The sequence below is a fragment of the Mizuhopecten yessoensis genome, unplaced genomic scaffold, assembly GCF_002113885.1.
Source record: "Mizuhopecten yessoensis strain PY_sf001 unplaced genomic scaffold, ASM211388v2 scaffold11087, whole genome shotgun sequence".
Taxonomy (NCBI): Eukaryota; Metazoa; Mollusca; class Bivalvia; order Pectinida; family Pectinidae; genus Mizuhopecten; species Mizuhopecten yessoensis.
Window position 1 is genome coordinate 159566 of NW_018408873.1, and position 16382 is coordinate 175947.

General features: G+C 32.9%; 1 protein-coding gene across 2 annotated transcripts in view; it reads left to right on the forward strand.

Annotated features, from left to right (window-relative positions):
- Positions 1 to 16354, forward strand: part of LOC110465530 (excitatory amino acid transporter 1-like) — a 92927-nt gene extending 76573 nt beyond the window's left edge. For both annotated transcript variants that reach the window (XM_021521424.1, XM_021521425.1), the window contains 7 exons: positions 1540 to 1582; positions 2188 to 2317; positions 4419 to 4605; positions 5042 to 5275; positions 13793 to 13987; positions 14994 to 15128; positions 15649 to 16354. In XM_021521424.1, coding sequence (XP_021377099.1) covers positions 1540 to 1582; positions 2188 to 2317; positions 4419 to 4605; positions 5042 to 5275; positions 13793 to 13987; positions 14994 to 15128; positions 15649 to 15835 — 1111 coding nt within the window. In that variant the 3' untranslated portion in view covers positions 15836 to 16354. The remainder of the gene's footprint in view (positions 1 to 1539; positions 1583 to 2187; positions 2318 to 4418; positions 4606 to 5041; positions 5276 to 13792; positions 13988 to 14993; positions 15129 to 15648) is intronic.
- The last annotated feature ends 28 nt before the right edge of the window (positions 16355 to 16382 follow it).

The window sequence follows — 16382 nt, forward strand, 5'->3', positions numbered from 1 at the left end:
AAAAGGGAAGCCTAGCTTTCTGTTGATATATTCTAGATCAGCGACTGCCCGTATCAGCAGAATAAAATTGATTTGAAAAGGAGCATTTGTGTTTATTTCCTCTACCAAAACATGCTGGTTTAGTGAATAGGAACATCTTACTCCAGAACGAATAATGAAATTGGGTACAGAACATGGTGATTGTTTTCTTTAAAATAGTAACATGCTAACGCCTTCGTCTATCTAAATATGAACCATAAGAAACAAAAGCTAATAAAAATTTTGAATAAGGGTAAATCTCATTATGTTAAATCTACATTTTACGAAACAAAAACCAAAATAGCATATTTAGACTTATATATATAATTACTATTGCGTATGGAACATTACATGTATAAAGTTAAAACATGTTGAACCATTACAGTGGTAAAGACATAGGCTAACCTCCATTCTTTTACTGCAATATTGTTTTAACATTTGTAAATAAAAAATCGTTATTAAACCTCCTTATTGTTAAGCGTTTGCCCAGGCAAGAACGGCTAAAGGTTCTGTCCCCTGGCCGAAATAAATCAAAGTTCCTGAAAATAGAGATTGAATTACTGACGTCTGCTTGACGTTCAGATTTAAATTAGTGCTGGTAAGGAATGGTTAGCGTTGTCTGTATAAAATGACCGGATAGAGTGTCGTACCAAGGTTATGACATTCCCATGAGTTATCAATCAATTTAACCTATTTATCTTTATAATGCATAATAAAGTCATAAACAGTCAACTTTAAATAATTTAAATCAAAGGGAAAATACATTTCAAACAGAAATATTACAAAAAAACAGTACGAGTAGTATTTACATCATATCTAAATATGTTTATGTAATATATTGAGCTTGCTATTATGTTGATAAAACATGTGGTTGAATTATTCCATAGAAAAGTCCAAATGCAATATTTACTGAAGTAACCTTGCCTGCTGCCAACCTCTCTATAATGCAACTTTCTCATTTAAGTGTTAATAGAAATCAATTGCCTTGAGTTTCCACTAGGTTATACCTAGGAACTAATATTTCCCGATTTCTCAGAATATAAAGACAGAATACAAGAAGAAAAAAATTCTTTAACAATTTTTGCGCAATAGTGATAGTATTATTGATGATACAATACAGACTAATGAATACTCAATAAAGCTGTGTATTTCTTTCTGCAATGTCACTAGCGTTCCAGGCATCACTAGTTAGACAGGTGTCAGAATTACGTGACCTGGCAGGGTACTACTTGGTTCAGGCTACCAAACGTCAGTGCGGTCTATGACAACAGTAAATGGGCCCCTGAATGGCAAAATCATCCGGGGACGACATGTTCAAATAGGTTTAGCTGTTGTCATAACTTAGAAACAGTATATATGTACTTGTTTTAGCAAACTTGAAACGGATTAGTTTCATGGGGATATACTTAAATAAATGTTTGCTTGTTTATTGCTGGTTTCTGAGTAGTATTTTCACATCAGAAATTGTCTATTATGATCTTTTTGGCAGTGATTATTAAACAAAATTATTTTATTTTCCAGAAACCTGTTTCCAGAAAATCTCATCGTCTCTTGCATCACCGGAGTAAGTATTGTCTTATTTTCTTTTCAATTTTGAATTTCATACTGATAATCTACATATCAATAACTACGCCAATGCTTGATATGTGTTTGAGCTAATTCGACGAGTTTAACGAGGATGACAGAGAAACCTTGTAAGATAAAGCTGAACTATTTATTCTAAATTTTAAAATACATATTTTCCCTCAGAACGAATAATGCCAAGACATCAAATGTGTCGAAAATACTCTCGACGACGAATAATCGTTAAATTTTAAATATTTTGTGTAAAATCTTTATTGAAATTCATTTTTTTTCTACAACTTCCTTTTTTGAAATTCAAATATGTAGCTGTATATATGATTTAACATCATTCCTTTCAAATGCTTATGCAGATCTTCATATCTCGTATATGACAATGGAGACATGTTAAATGTTTCCGCCACCACTTTTTGAAATTCAAATATTGCATTGTTGTAAATCATGAAAAATACTATTTGTAACATTGATCAATATCAAATGCTTTGAAATACGTTACAACTCTCCGTCTTTCAAATGTTTTAATTAACAAAACTTGAAATGCTTTTCCTTATAATATTTTATCTCAGGTATACTTTGGCTTCATTACAGTATAGGACCGCGTTAAAAGAAGAGGTTATCGAGAAGAAAATTCTCAATAACACGTTCAATGGGACCGGCTATAATGACAGCATCATCCTGGCGAACGGAACCAACCACACCATCGATGAACTTGCTACAAGTAATGTCTTGAGACAGATTATCCTAACCTAAAACATGTTTTGTAATTAATTTTGTTAGTAAATCACTCGACTAGCATTTTCAAGAGACAGTTAACATGAAAGTCAAATTCGTCTGTAAATATTTATAACGTAAACAAATACTATACGATTATCAATATTATTCAAAACAGAATTATTCTATTTATCGTATTTGCTAAAGAAAATCATGATACTGAATTGATAGGACGTATTGTCAATGAATCGTCAAATGACGTCACATTTAAATCAAGCTGATCAGCTCATTCAAAATATATATGTTGCTTTAGGAATGGCCATGCTACTGTGACATTATATTTTTCATTTCAATGTTTAAAACATGACAATAGTTTTATAACAACACTGAGTGTTATAAATGACATATGATCTTTTCCATGTTTTTAAATGCCCCTCTGTTTCAACAGTAGTTCAGACAATTTGGATTCCGACACCAACAATGAGCCCTTCAAGAATAAAACAGCTGTATGGTGCAGTGTAATTCCTTTCTGGCACACTGTATCTGCGTGTAACGTTCACCTTTTAAAATATAGGTCAGGCGACTCTCAGTTTTTAAATTCAGATACGGTTAAATACGTTACCGAGGCCGTTGATCATGCTTTTTTTGTTTTGCCTGGCCACAACCTTCCTGGTTTGAGACTAACATGCTTCTCAGTGGCTGGTAAAAGAGAAAAAACGATCCGCATAACCTAATAAACTTCAGAAACGTGTCATTTCGTGGTATTTAGTTCGATTACAAAATATATTGACAAGTCATAATATCGATGATTTTTTTTTATGACGAATTTAGACCAAGCTAACAATACTTTGAATCATTTTAATACCTATAGTTCAATTTCAACTAGTTAAATTTACATGTCCTCACACCGATGTCATAGATAGGACTTTTTATGGGATTGAAATTTATGGTGATTCTGCCACCATTTAGGGGATTTGATAAACTTTAATTGGTTTTTCGTGTACACTGTGCAAAAATAAGTTCTAGCTTTACAAGGCTCCAGCCAAGTATGGGGAATAATAATCCACCAGTCAAGTCAACCACCCTGAAATTGACCTGAAATAGTCATTTGAAATATTTAGCAAGGAAACAACTCGTTAAAATTGGTACAAGTCGATACAGCAAGCCAAACAAACCAAACATTAACTGCACCATGTGACCATTTTGATCAATTTGGAATTAATCAGTTTTTGTAAAGGTCAAAAGAATTGTATTGATTGTACCCTTCTAATGCATTGGTTGTACCCTTTAAATGTATTGGTTGTACCCTTTAAATGTATTGGTTTTACCCTTTACATGTATTGGTTGTACCCTTTAAATGTAGTGGTAGTACCCTTTAAATGTATTGGTTTTACCCTTTAAATGTATTGGTTGTACCCTTTAAATGTATTGATTGTACCCTTTAAATGTATTGGTAGTACCCTTTAAATGTATTGGTTGTACCCTTTAAATGTATTGGTAGTACCCTTTAAATGTATTGGTAGTACCCTTTAAATGTATTGGTATTACCCTTTAAATGTATTGATTGTACCCTTTAAATGTATTGGTAGTACCCTTTAAATGTATTGGTTTTACCCTTTAAATGTATTGGTAGTACCCTTTAAATGTATTGGTAGTACCCTTTATGTTTATGCAGTTCAACGTAAGGAGCATCCTCGAAATTCCAGGGTAAAGTTTGCTTACGCTCTCTGCACCCCTGGAATACACAGAGCGTAAGTGAGCAGAACCCATGGAGTATCGAGGATGGGTAAGGAGGCACTTGTTTGAAATTATTTTGTTTGCAGATGTAGGAAGTCAACTTAAACATGTATTGCACCATATGTTATTTATTGATCGATACTTGACCTTTCCGTAGTATGATGATGCTTTTACGTCAAACAAATGTTGCCATTACCTTTACAGCTTTTCATATCAATACTGTGATGACAACTATGTCAACACCATATCTTAAAATAATTTCTCCAGACATTTGTGTGTTCACCATTTGAACGGTAGTGTATCACATCATTTAAGTTAATTTTATTGTTCTCTTCTTCAGTTTATTAAATGTCGACACTTCTGTATTCTAGTTGTGCGCGAGGTAATATCGGTTCCAACGAAGGGAGAGACTGGGCAGGTGAACATACTTGGTCTTGTCGTTTTCTCTGTATGCATGGGTGTCATCATCGGTCGAATGGGTCCCCGGGGGAAGCCCATTGTTGACTTCTGCAACTGCCTGGTCGAGGCTACCATGAACCTCTTCATCGTCTTCATCTGGTAAAACATAATAAATGTCCGGGGCATTTAAGATATAATAATCAATCAAAACAATACAACTTACACCACTTATATAGCAATTTTTCCCTGTTGAATAGTTTGGTTTTTATCATCAATTAAGTCTAATGGTTTAATATCTTATTTACATTTTATTGTTTTTTCAACGTTTTTTATCGGAATTTTTGCTCTACAAATGATAAAATCCTTTCTGACAGCCATCAGTCCTGCGTAACCATGGTAAAAAAAAATCTGGGTTTTTTTTTACATGAAGAAAACTATAGATAGATAAGTTACAAAGGCACGGTTACTAAGCTTTGTGGTATTTATTTCATTTATTTATTTTCATGTATTTTTATTTCATTTTTTATTTCTGACTTTTTCATATTTGGAGGTAAAGGTCGAGATGATTTGTGAATGAACATTTGTCTCCTTTCAGGTATTCTCCTGTAGGTATCATGTTTTTGATAGCAGGAAAGATAGTGGCTATGGAAGATTTCAGTGTCCTCCTGACCCAGGTGGGACTTTACTTCCTCACCGTGCTGTGTGGACTGTTCCTCCACGGCGCCCTCGTCCTTCCCGGACTCTACTTCCTGTGTACCAGGAAAAACCCATACAAGTTTATGTGTGGAATTTTCCAGGCCATGGCTACCGCGTTCGGAACATCTAGCAGGTAATATAGAATCAATGTTTGGTGAAAGGAAATGTTTTTAAGAAAACTGTATTTAAGGGTAAATATCAAAGTTTTTCTTTATACACAAACAATGTACGGTTCCAACGTGTCGCAATGTTTCAAAACCGACTGGTCCCTTTGTCAAGTTATGACTGAGTGCAGTCATAGCTCGACAAAGTAAACGTTTCGACATATGTTTATACGGGCGGATTGGTCGAGTGGTTATTACTCCGGCCTTCCACGCAGGCGGCCGGGGTTCGATCCTCGAAGTCGTTGAACGCATGGATTATTCAGAGAAAGTGTTTTTCTCCTGCACACACAGCCACACAACTCCAACAACCCAGGTGGAGTATAAAATGGTCTGGAGTGGTTGTTGTGGTATCTGTGCTGTAGCGTTCAAGTGAGGTGGCACTAAAAATGATGCCGTTGGAAGCACGGTCCCACTACAAACAGAACACAATACATCTCCAGCACACACGCAGCCAATACACACACAGGGGGTTATTAGCCAGGTGACATAGGACTATTAGTTATCGCTTGATAAGGCAGCTCCTGCGAATTCCTCAAAACTGTATTGATTAATGAATATGGCAATTGTATTGATTGTATACATTGTATATCTATGCACTGTCAAGGGCTTTAGAGTGGCTTATTCTTGCTAGATAGGGCGCTATATCAAGCTTTGTTTATTATTATTATCAAGCAAAACTGTGATATTATATATTTCCAAACATATGAATATTATTGAATATATTTAAGGGTGTCTTCTACCTTACATCTCCTCCATTGGATTTCCGTCAGAGTAATATACCATATATTGTATCAATAGATTCAGATACCTAATTGTGCAGAGAGAAAAAAAGATATAGTCGACAATCCGTTATCCAGATTTGTGTAAATCACATTTTAACTATCTAACTGATCTTCTTAAGGAGCAAAAACTTGAAAATAAAAATAACTCATCAGCTCGCTGCACATGTATGGTCCCTGATAAACTCGATTATAACAAACTACCGTGTGAGCATTCAAACAGAATGTAATATCATTATACTATGAAAGCAAAAACTCCCGTCACCTTATACTTAAGTCCCTTACGACCCCATATGGTGATTTTTTTATGGGAGTTGTCGTTTCGCTTTGATCATTGGCACTAATTCTAGTTGAAAAGTGCTGTTCCGTCAATAATTAATGTTGACAATACATCTACAAACAAAGTAACTATTTATCATTTAAAGACAACTATATTCATGCCAGTATTCCAAAGGCAAATCGGTTACAACCATATTTAAAATAAACCCTAGTGGGTTTCATGCAGTTAGTGTAACCGATCTTATCAGCATAAATATAACAAAAACATTCCTTATGTAATAGTCTTAATGTTTCCCTTAAATAGGAAATACTAAAAACATTCCTTATGTAATGGCATTAATGTTTCCCTTTAAAATGAAATATTAAAAACATTCCTTATGTATTAGCATTAATATTTCCCTTAAATCGGAAATACTAAAAACATTCCTTATGTAATAGCATTAATGTTTCACTTAAATAGGAAATACTAAAAACATTCCATATGTAATAGCATTAATGTTTCCCTTAAATAGGAAATACTAAAAACATTCCTTATGTAATAGCATTTATGTTTCCCTTAAATAGGTAATACTAAAAACATTCCTTATGTAATAGCATTAATGTTTCCCTTAAATAGGAAATACTAAAAACATTCCTTATGTAATGGCATTAATGTTTCCCTTTAAAATGAAATATTAAAAACATTCCTTATGTATTAGCATTAATATTTCCCTTAAATCGGAAATACTAAAAACATTCCTTATGTAATAGCATTAATGTTTCCCTTTAAAATGACATACTAAAAGCATTCCATATGTAATAGCATTAATATTTCCCTTAAATAGGAAATACTAAAAACATTACTTATGTAATAGAATTACTGTTTACCTAAAATAGGAAATACTAAAAACATTCCTTATGTTATAGCATTAATATTTCCCTTAAATAGGAAATACTAAAAACATTACTTATGTAATAGAATTACTGTTTACCTAAAATAGGAAATACTAAAAACATTCCTTATGTAATAGCATTTTTGTTTCCCTTAAATAGGAAATACTAAAAACTTTCCTTATGTAATAGCATTAATGTTTCCCAAAAATTCCTTGTGTTATAGCATTAATGTTTCTCTTATATAGGAAATACTAAAACCATTCCTTACGTAATAGCATTAATGTTTCCCATAAATAGGAAATACTAAAAACATTCCTTACGTAATAGCATTAATGTTTCCCATAAATAGGAAATACTAAAAACATTCCTTATGTAACAGCATTTATGTTTCCCTTAAATAGGAAATACTAAAACTAAAAACATTCCTTATGTAATAGCATTTATGTTTCCCTTAAATAGGTAATACTAAAAACATTCCTTATGTAATAGCCTTAATGTTTCCCTTAAATAGGAAATACTAAAGACATTCCTTATGTAATAGCATTAATGTTTCCTTTAAATAGGAAATACTAAAAACATTCCTTATGTAACAGCATTTATGTTTCCCTTAAATAGGAAATACTAAAAACATTCCATATGTAATAGCATTAATGTTTCCCTTATATAGGAAATACTAAAACCATTCCTTATGTAATAGCATTAATGTTTCCTTTAAATAGGAAATACTAAAAACATTCCTTATGTTATAGCATTAATATTTCCCTTAAATAGGAAATACTAAAAACATTCCTTATGTTATAGCATTAATATTTCCCTTAAATAGGAAATGCTAAAAACATTCCTTATGTAATAGCATTAATGTTTCCCAAAAATTCCTTGTGTTATAGCATTAATGTTTCTCTTATATAGGAAATACTAAAACCATTCCTTATGTAATAGCATTAATGTTTCCCAAAAATTCCTTGTGTTATAGCATTAATGTTTCTCTTATATAGGAAATACTAAAACCATTCCTTACGTAATAGCATTAATGTTTCCCATAAATAGGAAATACTAAAAACATTCCTTATGTTATAGCATTAATATTTCCCTTAAATAGGAAATGCTAAAAACATTCCTTATGTAATAGCATTAATGTTTCCCATAAATAGGAAATACTAAAAACATTCCTTACGTAATAGCATTAATGTTTCCCATAAATAGGAAATACTAAAAACATTCCTTACGTAATAGCATTAATGTTTCCCATAAATAGGAAATACTAAAAACATTCCTTACGTAATAGCATTAATGTTTCCCATAAATAGGAAATACTAAAAACATTCCTTACGTAATAGCATTAATGTTTCCCATAAATAGGAAATACTAAAAACATTCCTTATGTTATAGCATTAATATTTCCCTTAAATAGGAAATGCTAAAAACATTCCTTATGTAATAGCATTAATGTTTCCCTTAAATAAGAAATACTAAAAACATTCCTTATGTAATAGTATTAATGTTTCCCTTAAATAGGAAATACTATAAACATTCCATATGTTGTAGCATTAATGTTTCCCTTAAATAGGAAATCCTGAAAACATTCCTTATGTAATAGCATTAATGTTTCCCTTTAAAATGACATACTAAAAGCATTCCATATGTAATAGCATTAATATTTCCCTTAAATAGGAAATGCTAAAAACATTCCTTATGTAATAGCATTAATGTTTCCTTTAAATAGGAAATACTAAAAACATTCCTTATGTAACAGCATTTATGTTTCCCTTAAATAGGAAATACTAAAAACTTTCCTTATGTAATAGCATTAATGTTTCCCTTTAAAATGAAATACTAAAAACATTCCTTATGTATTAGCATTAATATTTCCCTTAAATCGGAAATACTAAAAACATTCCTTATGTAATAGCATTTATGTTTCCCTTAAATAGGTAATACTAAAAACATTCCTTATGTAATAGCATTTATGTTTCCCTTAAATAGGTAATACTAAAAACATTCCTTATGTAATAGCATTTATGTTTCCCTTAAATAGGTAATACTAAAAACATTCCTTATGTAATAGCATTAATGTTTCCCTTAAATAGGAAATATTAAATACATTCCTTATGTAATAGCCGTAATGTTTCCCTTAAATAGGAAATACTAAAACGATCCTTATGTAATAGCCTTAATGTTTCCCTTAAATAGGAAATACTAAAAACATTCCTTATGTAATAGCATTAATGTTTCCCTTAAATAGGAAATTCTAAAAAACATTCCTTATGTTATAGCATTAATGTTTCCCTTAAATAGGAAATACTAAAATTATTCCATATGTAATAGCATTAATGTTTCCCTTAAATAGGAAATACTATAAACATTCCATATGTTGTAGCATTAATGTTTCCCTTAAATAGGAAATACTAAAACGATCCTTATGTAATAGCCTTAATGTTTCCCTTAAATAGGAAATACTATAAACATTCCTTATGTAATAGCATTAATGTTTCCCTTAAATAGGAAATAATAAAAACATTCCTTATGTAATAGCATTAATGTTTCCCTTAAATAGGAAATACTAAAAACATTCCTTATGTAATAGCATTAATGTTTCTCTTAAATAGGAAATACTAAAAATATTCCATATGTAATAGCATTAATGTTTCCCTTAAATAGGAAATACTATAAACATTCCATATGTTGTAGCATTAATGTTTCCCTTAAATAGGAAATACTATAAACATTCCTTATATAATAGCATTAATGTTTCCCTTAAATAGGAAATACTAAAAACATTCCTGGTTGTAGTAGCATTAATGTTTCCCTTAAATAGGAAATACTAAAACATTCCATATGTAATAGCATTAATGTTTCCCTTAAATAAGAAATACTAAGAACATTCCTGATGTAATAGCATTAGAGTTTCCCTTAAATAAGAAATACTAAAAACATTCCTTAAGTAATAGCATTAATGTTTCCCTTAAATAGGAAATACTAAAAACATTCCTTATGTAACAGCATTTATGTTTCCCTTAAATAGGAAATACTAAAAACATTCCTTATTTAATAGCATCAATGTTTCCCTTAAATAGGAAATACTAAAAATATTCCTTGTGTAATAGCATTAATGTTTCCCTTAAATAGGAAATACTAAAAACATTCCTTATGTAATAGCATTAATGTTTCCCTTAAATAAGAAATCCTAATAACATTCCTTATGTAATAGCATTAATGTTTCCCCTTAAATAAGAAATACTTATGTTGTTTTTCTGACTGAATTGTTATATTATATTTATATATGTGCATATGTAGAGGACCTTTGTGAAGATATGTAGTATCCTAAAACGTGATCCTCTTTAAAAAAAGTGATTATTATTATTATTATTATTCATACACAAACAATGAATCACAGTTTAACAAATAAACATATCATCCACTGCATCTTTGTAAGACATTATAAAGGAATGCAAACTGCTCTCTCTTAATCGGAAGAGCCGACACCTGAAAGCCCCAGTGCAGAATCGGGAAGGTTTTCTGTACTCGTCTTATGGATAAAGAACGTATCAAATCTGATCTGCTACCTCCATCACAAGACCTCCCTCTTCTTCTGTCTCCAAACTGTGGAGTCTCCTAGCTACAATTGGCTAGCCAATTTTGAAAATATGATGACCGGGTTTGATGTCCTGCTATATCTGGCCCATGCTATGATATTTCATGAAGACGACACTTTAATTGAAGCAGAAGTAAACCCCGTCATTGTGGGAAACATATTCAAATAGCCTGATTTATACAAAAAAAAAGGAAAAAATACACATTTCCGGATTTTACGTCTAAGCATCAACTAAGATCTTTTAACGATGTCTTCTGATAGCACAATGACACACAACATAAGAAAAAAATAAGAAAAATAAAAGTATAGAGATCTAGGGCAGCCGATCAATTTAGGGTCTCTTTAATACTCCCGATAAGAGAACATATGAGAAAGAAATGCCATGATTCAGCAGGTTAGTTGTCTGATATGAGCATGCAGTGGGCTTCAATAGGCTTTCCACTCGAACCTGCAGCTGATCAATATCAATGACAATAATTTGTTTGAATATATATCCTTTGCATTTCATTCAAACATAATTCCGTATGATCAGTGATACGGACATGAACAGATGCTTGATCGTTTGGTTGTGGCCCACCACGGTACACTTTCCGTACACTTTTATCGTGCCTTTTCATAGCAATAAAATAATGCTTGGTTACCAACACATCCAAACGTATGTTTTGATTAAAACGAATCTTTAACAGTCGTGTTTGAAGATGAAAATATAATTCTGTATCGGTCTTCCGAGGTTTGTTTTAAGGTTGGAATACGTCACGTTTAGATACAAATCTGATACAGCGTCTGTCCTAAGGGACCAACTCGCGATATATACAAATATAAGCTTTCTTTGTTCCATATTCTCCAGCGACCAGCCGTGCAAACATTGATCATACTGAAGAACGCTTTCAAAAACTAGATCGGCTTGTTTGATCCATTTTCCTTTTTAATTAAAACACAAAATACCAAAGGCGGTTTCCCTTATACAACTGAATTGAATCCGTACGCCGTGCTACCATTGATGGGATTAGTATGGCGAATGTCGTATGTCGCTGTGATCAGCATTACTATGAGTGAGCTGACGTACTGGAGTTGTATGGTAGATAGTTTATAATGATGTATTATTGATTTTTTAAAGAACATAAGCTAGAAGGAATCTCCTGAAGTATTTTCATTTTGTTTTATTTTATTTCATTTCACGTAAAAATATCTGACACTATTACCAACGCTGATTCGGGGGAAATATACTCGATGTATCCCACTACATGCTATCCTAACAGGCATAATAGGCCACTAGTGTTGGGTGCTAAATCGGGAGTATTCTGCTAAGGACCTTAAAGAAACAAAAATTGATAAGTTGCTTCCATTGCAACACTAAGTCTATCTATATTTCTTTGTTCTTTTCTCACTCCGCTGATCTTTGTTTTTGGCAGTTTTTTCCTGGTTACCCGTGTTGTTGTTTTTTAATAATCTGAGCTGTTACGAGGACGTTAGGCCTCGAATAATCCATTTGACAATAAATTTGAGGGTGATAATCGATATTTAACCAAGTGCTGCCCCGAAATAAGAAATATATATTAAATCATTTGAAGAGCCTGTTAAGAGTTCCGACACAAGTCACACACGCCAGGAGTCGAACCCACGACTACCGACACGGCGGGTTTCAAACGCTCTAGCCATCACAGCTGACCGGAGCTGGTTCCTTCTGACAACTATATTGCTTCTGTATTGGACTAGGATATAATAAATACTCCTTGAACTTCAAAGTAGATTTTTATCCATTTTCCAAATATTTTTAGCTTTGACTGTCCCTCTGGAAGTATTTTCCTGAACATTTTAGATATAGCAAGAACTAATTGATTATAAGTATATGGGGTAGTAGTTGTTTGTAATATATCAAAAACAAATAAACCAAACAAAATATTTGATATTACGTTGTAGGAATTATTTCCGAATTTTCATTTTACTTTTTACACATTTTTGAAGTATTGTATATTGTCCATAGTATAATAAGTTGAAATATTAAGGCCAGGAAAACTGTAAATGTTGTATTTAGTGCATTTACAACGCATACAATTTGCTTAATGTACAATGTTGTGTCAAAAGAATGCAAGAGAATATCGAGGAGTGAAGGAAAGCTAGCTCTATTTCAGGTAAATCTATTTCTATTTCAGGTAAAGCTAGCTCCATTTCAGGTAAAGCTAGCTCTATTTCAGGTAAAGCTAGCTCCATTTCAGGTAAAGTTAGATCCATTTTAGGTAAAGCTAGCTCCATTTCAGGTAAAGCTAGCTCTATTTCAGGTAAAGCTAGCTCCATTTCAGTTAAAGCTAGCTCCATTTCAGGTAAAGCTAGCTCCATTTCGGGTAAAGCTAGCTCCATTTCAGGTAAAGCTAGCTCCATTTCAGGTAAAGCTAGCTCTATTTCAGGTAAAGCTAGCTCCATTTCAGTTAAAGCTAGCTCCATTTCAGGCAAAGCTAGCTCCATTTCAGGTAAAGCTAGCTCCATTTCGGGTAAAGCTAGCTCTATTTCAGGTAAAGCTAGCTCCATTTCGGGTAAAGCAACGTGCTCAAAGGGAGAACCGCGCACGTCGTTTGCATTTTGCAGGGAAATCAAATATTTTCCAATTAGAACACGAATGGGACCATAAAACTTACAAATAATATTCATAAACCTGAATCTCTCGAAACACTATGGTGAGAGTTAGTCAGTTAGCATGCAACAATATCACGGAAATCGTGATATCCGAGCTTAAAATGCCACCAGTAAACACCGAACGTAGTGTTAAACTGCTCATTAGATTGGTATGTTGTGATCAATTTTGTTATATTCACTATAACGCTACTCTTTGACAGGTAAAATCTGTGTATTGTGAAATTAATTCTGATGTGACCAAAGTACAATTCTAAGAATGTTACTTTGAATGGAGTTTCTATTTCGTAGATTTGTGACGATTTTTATTACTTCAAGAGTAATTTCCTTTTCAGTTCCGCCACCATGCCCGTCACTCTACATTGCCTGGAGCATAATAACCACATCGACCCCCGTGTGAGCACGTTTGTGATCCCCGTAGGAGCAACCATTAATATGGATGGCACTGCCCTGTATGAAGCCGTTGCTGCACTTTTCATTGCACAGGTCAACGCTGTGTCTATGTCGTTTGGTCAAATTGTTACTATCAGGTAAGTCTAATAACGGGTCAAGTTGCTGAATGTTTCCAAAAGTAACAAAACTGATTTCATTCCATTTGATATGTAAATTTGTTAAGATGAAACGCTCCACATTTTAAGCAAAAGTACTCTTCTTTAATTTTTTGTTTCGTAGTTTCACAAAAATCAAAACAAATAAAATGTTCAACAACGCAACAGTCAGCGCGGCATCTATGTTTAATGTTTCTAGTAAAATTCCTATGAATGAAATTAATTTTCGGGGGCGGGTATAGGTAATGATGAGCGGTAAGGCATTGTTTTATGTCAATATTGTTATTAGAATTCCCGATAAATACTTTTTTCAGTAATACATTTGACGTATTGACTGAATACATTTAATATAAATACAGACGTACGCTAAACGACTCAGTAATTACAATCAGTTTGATAGCTATAGTAATTCGTCAAAGAAAAGAACCTTATCAAGTAATGTTTTAAAGCAACATCCCTTTTCCATCACCTAGAGGATATTTGTTTTCTTTTATAAAGTTTACAGGAAGTTGGTTGTGGAATGTTATGTATTGTTCATGGGTTTTTTTTGTGCAGAATTACTCTTTTAATCAAAAAGACATATTCTTTATTAGCCAAAAAACACCTTAGGCTTATTGGTACATTCATACATGTATATGCATATACAATTCTCTAAACATAATTAGAATAGACAGGAGAGTGACATCACATTACACATAAAACATCGTTCAAAAATGTGCATATAACAATACTTAGTTAACACATTACAGTTACACCACAATACATAAACCTTTAATTGAATGCTAAATATAAATATTTTCCTAAATCAGTTCCTTCAGCTATCGTAAAGTTTACTTCCATATTGTACTCGTGCGGATATTGCATTTCATTTATCCCTTTGAAGATATAATACCTATATTAATATTAACTTGTATTTATCATGGTAGAGATGAACGTAAATAAATAGCTAGAACAGTGCTTCTTTAAAGAATATTTCTCTCAAATTCAGCATCACCGCCACGGCTGCTTCAATCGGGGCGGCAGGTGTACCCCAGGCTGGACTCGTTACCATGGTGATCGTTTTGGCTGCTGTTGGACTTCCTATCGATGACATCACACTTATCCTCGTCGTTGATTGGTTCCTGTAAGTGTTTTAGCCTATTATAAAATTGGTAATTGGTATATAAGTGTAGTTATTTGGGAACATAGTCACGAAAAGAAGTAATACTTGAAATAAGAACTGGGCTTGATTGTTCAAAGACTGGTCAGCTTCATGTGTCGTTAACGCAAAAAATCAAACTACCTTTTTTTTGTAGAAATATTAAACTTTGAAAATGATTTTGTGTATGATGTAATTTGATGATCAATTCAAGTCATCATGCTTACATCTTTAGTTATGAGTTTCACCGATTTTGAACATATTAACATATTTATTTCCATTGCCATTCGGCGAAAACCTCATGTCTTTCAAAACAAGCTTGATTCATACGTGACTATCATCATTGATCTCATCCAATGGCGTGTTGGCAAGGTGCACGCATACTGGTTGCAAAATAATCTAACCATATTTTCGCAATATCGGGTCTAAGACTTTTAAAAATTTGCTGGTGAAAAATATTGCTTTAAAAGTATATTTGATATTGTTATTTTCTTCCCATTAACAGCGACCGTTTCCGTACTATGACCAACGTGACAGGAGACAGTCTCGGAGCAGGGCTCGTATACGAATTATCAAAACACGAGTTAGCTCCCTTGGAAGCAGAAGAAGCCGGACCTACTGCAGTTACGACGGACAACCCAGGATCAAATAAAGCAGTCTCTAATGGGACCGACTCCATGACGGCTGTGTAAAACGTAGCATTACGTCATATCTTTCCGATGATCAACGAGCCGATGTCGAATGACGTTATGATGACGTCATTTGATGCTTGTCGTTTGCAATTATAAGACGATTGGTGCAAGTTTTGGATTTCTGAGGAGAGCGTGCGTATTAAAAAAAATGTACGGAAAAGACGCACTTGAGAGAAATATATCAGGTTCTTTTGCTAGCCGGCAGCATACCAAACTTACACAAACGGAATTATGTCACCCACCCAAGGTTGTGCCACAAACGGAATTACGTTACCTACCCAAGTTTGTGCATGTTTTATTTCCTGTAGAGAGCTGTATTGTGTACTGTTTGGTTTTAGTTACACATTCTTGAATTTCAAACAAGAATATTTTGAATGGCTAAATATATAAGCTAAATTTGAAAACAAAGCACTAACTTCAAATTAAAAGAATTAGGCAAATATGATACCTAAATAATAACGCACCAAAACTAAAGAAGATATTATTTATGTGGCCAACCAGATTTTGCATATTCTAGTCTGCAAAATAAAGTCGGTCAAAACTGTAA